Source organism: Gavialis gangeticus, unplaced genomic scaffold (assembly GCF_001723915.1).
Source record: "Gavialis gangeticus isolate Ggan-Ray unplaced genomic scaffold, GavGan_comp1, whole genome shotgun sequence".
Taxonomy (NCBI): domain Eukaryota; kingdom Metazoa; phylum Chordata; order Crocodylia; family Gavialidae; genus Gavialis; species Gavialis gangeticus.
Genome location: NW_017728992.1, coordinates 151,002,816 through 151,009,922, shown reverse-complemented (window position 1 = coordinate 151,009,922; position 7,107 = coordinate 151,002,816). Strand labels below are relative to the sequence as shown.

Below are 7,107 nucleotides of genomic sequence, written 5' to 3'. Positions count from 1 at the left end.
GGGGGGGGGTCTTTTAGGGTAACTGTATGGTTGGGAGAAAAGTTTGACAAGCTCTTCTGCACACTTTTCCCTTCTCGGGTATTTCAAACAAGCCCTTGACTCTCATACATTTTCTGGACCACCATGGCTACAACACTGTAATCCTTCTAAGGCAAATTTCAACTTGGCTAACTATATTCTACGCAGCCACAGTTTCTGTTTTTTCTCTTAAATTGAAACACAGTGTTACTGGTATTGCTAAATGGGTGCTGTATATTACTGATTTGATTGTGGTGAGTAAAGCAATACGCATACACAAGTTGTGCCTCACGAGCACTTTATAGTGCAATTTACAAGTGACCTATAAGCTGTAAGATAATTGTACATGAGAAGCACTACTTCTGCTTTGTGTTTCCATGTGACTTAATATCAGACATAAGGAAATAAGGCAAGTGTCAGTTCTACATTTCCCACCCTATTCTGCTTCTCCATATGGGAAAGGGTAGCAGATAGTAGGGCAGGGATGATAAGACTAGCACTGTCAAAGCCCTGACCAGGCCCATTCTTAAGTTTATACAGGCCTAAAGAGCTATTGATGGTTCTGTGATGTAGTCACTAGGATTTGTGTGTTTCCAGAAAAAAGAAAATAAAGTCCTTGTCTTGAGTATGGCAAGTTTAAGATGGAGGTTTGGTTTGTCAAATAAGTTTAATTACAAAGGAATTTTAGAGTTTTAATTTTTCAGACTGGCAGTAAGACAAACATTTCTCAGGCTAACCCCAATTATGTGGGAGGTTAATTAAGCCAAAGATTTCTATCTTTCCTGACAAAGAACCAATGATTCAATGTTAATAGTGTAAGCTATTTACATGAAAATATTATACATGTGCCAGAAATAATATTACATGTATTAGAGAAACAAATGACATCTCAACCTTCCTGTGTTGCATTTTTCATGACCCTTCACCCCATAATGTGTTCTTCATTTTGGGTTTCACAGGTTGAAAGAAGCAATGACAAAATGAACACTGATAAAAGAAATAGCTTATAAATAAGAAAGGAAAAACTAATCAAAACAGCATAACAGAAATTAAAAGTATTGACTAGAAAGAGAAAGGTGGAAGCAACAAACGAGCAACTGGATATAACATGGCTTTTTTAGGACTGCAACTGCTCGCCTCTGCCAAACTTAAAACCCTCTTCCCCAGAAAGGCATGCTGGGAATAAAACGGAGGGGAGGGTTAATAGGGAACTGGTATACTAGCACTTTTTTTTTGGACTACCACTGTATTCCTAGTGTGCTTTTGAACAAAGTTGAGTCTTTTCTCACCCAATCAGTTTAAGGAATTACACACAAATTTGCTCCCACCCGCCTCCTCAATTATTGCACATGTACAATTACTGAAAGAGGCTGGGGACTATTTGTTTTCAACTATATATCTACCAACACTTTGTATGGTCAGTTTTCCTCTCTCCACACAAAGTGAAGGGAGGTAGCATTTGAAAATATGAAAATGCAACAGTATATCTATAAAAACTGGCAGAAGACGGACAAGTGTAACACCTCAAACCACTTATAAATAATTTTAAGTTCCTTATGCCTCCCAAAATGTTAACCAGAAACTTGAAGTGTCTCCATTTTTTGTTTCTATGACATATTTACTATTACATTTTAGGTGACAAACCAGTTTTTAATACAATAGGATCCTGAAAATAGTTTGAAATAATAGATTTCTGTAGTATCACATTGCTATATGAATTTCTTTTATATCAAAACTTAAATATATGGAGAAATATACATACTAATTTCAAATTATGACTTGGGATAAAAAAATTACCTCAGCTGAAAAAAAGCCTGTGTTGCTGCATTATTATCACCTGTATGGCACTGAATCTTTGGTAGCGGTAGTAGGAAATCACATCCATGGCATGTGTGTCATTTGGGAAGGGCTAAACCCTGACCTCAGTTACCCAGTAATCTGGAGTAGCTCCTCTGAATTGCAGACAAGACTATTTCTGGGTCTTTGAAATCCTCTGGCTTTGTTGGACACACACAACTATCAGGCAGCAAATAATGTAATGACAGTCAAATTCAGTTTTATGCTGTGACTGTGTACCTATTTCCTACTGAGCAAATGAACTATATAGTTGTAAGAACAAAAATGGAACCATTCCTTTCCTTTACTTAATATTTTCAAAAATAATGTAAGAAACCCTTTCCTAAAATTCCTTTGGCAGTAGACAGTTGATATTTTAGCTTACAGGAGTGCCAATTTTGACTTTAAAATGCTTAGAGGATCTTACTCCATCTTGGAGAGGTTTCCTTCCGTGTCCACCTCTAATGTGGAAAGTTCACTGATGAGTGGAGTTGGATTGAGAGAACATTTTGACACAATGATTAAACAAAGCTGCCCAAACAGTTCCATAATAGGACTTCATTGTATAAAGATTTGTTATTGATTTCCTTTTTTCAAAAGCTTATAGGCTCTCTCACAACAGTGTACCTGAGAGCAAATAGATTATGGAATTTATTTCCATCATTTTATTTACTTAATATTATCCCATTGGTTCTGAATTTCTCATAGAAATAGCTTTTTTGCTGTGTTCTAATATTCATAAAAATATATATCATATACTTTCAGCTCAGGATGTTTGATGCAAACAATGATGGAAAGCTGGAACTCACTGAAATGGCAAGGTATACTTATGACTTTTCCACATAAATATTCTGTACCAATATGGAAATAATCAACAGCTGTTTGAACTCTGTTTTTTCTACACCCCTCTCTCCCCTCCACTAGGTTACTCCCAGTACAGGAAAATTTTCTTATAAAATTCCAGGTATGTAGCTTTACATTCTGCAGTTTGAATGTTTAACATTATGTGCTGTTCTTCTAATTCTTGCCTTCTTTGATGTTTAGGGTGTCAAAATGTCTGGCAAAGAGTTCAATAAAGCCTTTGAGATGTATGATCAAGTAAGTCATCAGAAAGTCTCTAAGTCCTATATGTTAATTGAGAATCACTTCCTAAATAAGGAAAAAATAGGTGTATAGCTAAAATAGTTACAATTACTGCAAAGTAAATGGTACAAATGCCTGTTTTTCAGGATGGCAGTGGATTCATAGATGAGAATGAACTAGATGCATTACTGAAAGATCTGTGTGAAAAGAACAAAAAGGTAACTCTAGAAGTTTTCTCTTTGCAGAAAACTTGGATTTAAATTTGGATTCCAAGAAGATTTTAAATGTATAATCCAATAAAGATAAAGACAGAGCTACTAAAACCATGATGGCATCTGGTACAGTTAAACTTTTGTAGAAGTAATAGCAACATAAATCCTTAATTAAGTGAACTGTCATCATACAGCAGATTATATTATGAAGCATCTTTGAGTACAAGTTCTCAACACTCTACTATGCATATATAAAAGTTATATTTGAATACTTAATTTCTATACAGTTCTGTTGGACAGGCTGACACCAAACAGCTTTTTTCCGACCTATTTTGTATCACTGGCAACTTGCATATTCATGTTGGTAACTACATTGGATTATTAAGCATTTTGTTTTGTTTCATTTTTAAACTAGGAATTAGATATCAACAGCATTTCAACATACAAGAAAAACATCATGGCCTTGTCTGATGGAGGAAAGCTGTATCGAACAGAACTTGCTCTTATCCTCTGTGCTGAAGAAAATTAGTGACTTATCACCTCCACTTAACTAGTGATATAACTGTACCTACACAATAACTGTGCACTCTAAGGGAATAGGCTGTACTTTCTTTTATATCTGTAAATTTAAACTGCATATAGATAATTAGCCAGGATGTGTGGCACATTCCTTTCAGTTTGTTTCTATACTGTTTGTAATGTACAGTTTTTGTAACTATATAAGATTGATAAAGAGAATGTCTATGTTTGGGCTAGTCTGTATATTCAATAAGAAGCTAAAAAAAACAATTTTTTGCTTTGGTAAACATGGCTGAAAGAAAAATTAAAAATCTGCTGAGACCATTTTGTTCTTCATATCCTTTGACACCTGCAACACTACCAGGATCTATGTTAAGTAAATGCTAAAGATCTCTTTCTCATTGTATGACTAAATACGGGTTTTTAAAATGGAAAATGAAGAAATACTGTTTTGAAGTAGGAAAGGTGACCAGAGTGGTTTGAATGTGAAGACTTACCAACTGTTGAGAAATATTTTCAGCAGTCAGACCTTGCAGATCTTTGCGGTCTGTAGTTTAGCATTTAAATGCTTCTCATCACAGACTCATGACATACAGTCATAACATGTAAAAGCAGCTGATATGTGGAATAACTACCACTACCAGCACTGAAGTTCACAGAAAATGAAATGTTTTCCATTGGGTTGTTTAACATGGATGAGTTTAAACATGGTTCATAGGCACTAAAAAATACAGGCCTTTAATCTGTCTTGGAAGCCTGGCTAATCTGAAGATAGTATAGTTAGCATAAAAAGAATAGCATAACATAAAATTTCATGAAAATTGCTGTGCCAGAAAATATGACAATCCAATTTCTAAACTATTTTCACATTTTGCAGGTTATAATTATTTTAGTAACTGCTGTTTTTACATCACAGTCTGTGTAACCTATAATTAAATGTAATATACTAAGACTACTGTTGTCTAGTCTACTTCCTGGATTTTTTCCTTTCAGGGAATAGAAAAAAAATTACTCTTTTTAAATAGATGCCCCTTGCATCTCACAACAAATGTATAATCTAGAAAATTATTCAAGTTTAAATTAAACCTCAACTTTCTCCCCTTCCCACCAAAACAATCTATTTTTTGAAATACCTATTTGACAAAGCCAGTACTCTAGTGGGGTCCAGATGTTATTATTCTGAAGGACAGTTGTTTGAAAAACAGGAACATGCTACATAAATGCTCCTGTATTTTTTTAATTGCACTCCATAGATCTGCTTCTCCTTTTACTTTGCTCAGTTTTATGCCAGCATATTTCCATAGACTTAAATGGAGTTGTTCCCAATTTGTAGAGGGATGAGAGAGAAATCATCCCTGTGTCTTAGTATCTGTCAACCTCAGAAGTCCCCACTTAACATGCGGTGTTTCAGAAGAAATCCCAGGTCTAGAGATTATTACCACAGATGCAAGTCCTGAAATATATTTCCTGTAATTTAGTTATCAACCAGGGACAAATCAGTTTTATTAGAAACAAACAGTAAGGTCCTGATCCTTCCAAATATTTAGGCACTTATTTCCTTAAATATGAATTGTGCACATCTGCTCAAAGGTATGTAGGTGTCTAAGTGCCTTGGGTGCTCACCAATCCTGAGACAGTAAATTAGGGGATAGGAGTTAGCAAAGTGATACTTGGTGGTGGGGTTGGGGAAATAATAAATGAGATTAATGATAGGTCATTCTGACAGCTTCACTCCAGTGCCACACATAATGATCTAATTCTTTACTTGCTGATTCACCTCTTTTCTCTATGCAATGTAAAATATAATTGTGTATTTTAAGTGAAGGAAGAGTAAATAGATTATCTGCCTATAGGCATAATAAATGATAAATTCTGTTTCTTCCCTGCACTTGGAACATTGGATTTTGCTTTATTTTAACACTTAAAAGCAAAAATAAGAAATCATATTGTACTGTAATATATGTGATGTGAAGTCACTTTGCAAAAATTTAGAGTGTTTTTTTTTTAAAGAAAAAAGTCATCACATAACTCTTATCTTCTGGAACACAATTAAAACATTACCAGTCAAAGGTTTGTTCAAAAACTTGAAAATTCTACCATTGCTATTATCAGCTATCTTCCAGTACAGTACAGAATCTAGCAAGCAAGTCAGAAACATCTACATGATTATAAGAACTGTTTCATATGTATCACAAGTACAATTTCCACTAAAAGAATACAATGTGAAAGGAAGTACTAAGAGCAATGTGTTTTACATCAGTATAGTGTAAAACATAGCAAATATAAGGAGTCTGAATTGCTGTAATGTTTTTAAATCAAGAGTTTATAACCTTTACTCTTCATAAGAAAAGTTCTTCAAAATCTAGAGCCTGATGCCAGGAAGTGCTGTTGACATCAGAACCGGTGATGGTTAGATCCCAGATTTGCTTCTTTTGAGGGATGCTGCAAGGTGAGAAAGATCATAATGGAAAATAATATAGACTGCAAAAATAGGATTCACACCTGGATTGCTTGCATTCCAATTCTGCCAATAAATCAACACAGGGACATAAAAGAAATATTTTAATTAGTAAAACGTTTAAATTATTATTCATCATTCATCAAAAATATTATAAAATATAATAGAACTAACATACACACTACACAACAACTTGCAAAAATCCCAGGTACTTACATTTAATAAATATGCTGTTATAGTAGACACCTCACCATAATATCAGCTATGTAAATGAAGGGAAACCATATTGCAATGGCTTTTAAGGTTTGAAGTGCAAAATATCAATTGTCTACTGTACCATGGGAAAAAAGTTTGACCCTTAAGAACCCTGGGTGTTATGTATACATTTTTTACTTAGAAAAATAGCAGAGTAATTAACAAAGTAATGCCAGGCAGTGTATTTGTACATTTCAGTCTTTACCTGCAACATATCTTGCTGTTCTACCCATTGGGCTTTTCTCCCAAACAGAAACTAACAATGCAGAGTTGCCTATTGTGGGTGTGTGAAATGGGCCGTATTTGATTCGGATTCAGATTTAGCCTGAATTGGGGATAGTGATTTGATTAGTTGATTCAGATCACTGTCCTGATTCGATTTGGCAGAATCTGAAGATTCAATGCTGATTTGGAGAACCGGTGATTTAGCCATAGGCACAGCTTTAAATGTTTTTTCTACATACTTCAAAGTACCAGGCATGGCTCATGAATGCTGCAATTCTGGGGTGGATGGAGCTTCCTACAGGAGTGGGGCGGGGGTGGGGGCACGTGCTCAGCAGCAAACCTGGAAGTGGACTGGAAGTACTTCCAGTCCACTTCTAGGTCTGCTGCCAAGTGTGCTGGTGACCCTCCCTCCCCCCTGCCCCCACACACATCCTAGCTCAGTGATCGGCTATGGGGGGACCCTAGGTGCCCCTCCAGACCCAGGAGGCACAAGTCTCTGAG

At 35.5% G+C, this 7,107-nt stretch overlaps 1 protein-coding gene across 1 annotated transcript in view; it reads left to right on the top strand.

Annotated features, from left to right (window-relative positions):
* CALB1 (calbindin 1) overlaps window positions 1-5,556 on the top strand; it is a 26,598-nt gene extending 21,042 nt beyond the window's left edge. The window contains exons 7-11 of the mRNA XM_019527899.1: window positions 2,620-2,675; window positions 2,779-2,818; window positions 2,899-2,952; window positions 3,084-3,155; window positions 3,565-5,556. Coding sequence (XP_019383444.1) covers window positions 2,620-2,675; window positions 2,779-2,818; window positions 2,899-2,952; window positions 3,084-3,155; window positions 3,565-3,678 — 336 coding nt within the window. The 3' untranslated portion in view covers window positions 3,679-5,556. The remainder of the gene's footprint in view (window positions 1-2,619; window positions 2,676-2,778; window positions 2,819-2,898; window positions 2,953-3,083; window positions 3,156-3,564) is intronic.
* The last annotated feature ends 1,551 nt before the right edge of the window (window positions 5,557-7,107 follow it).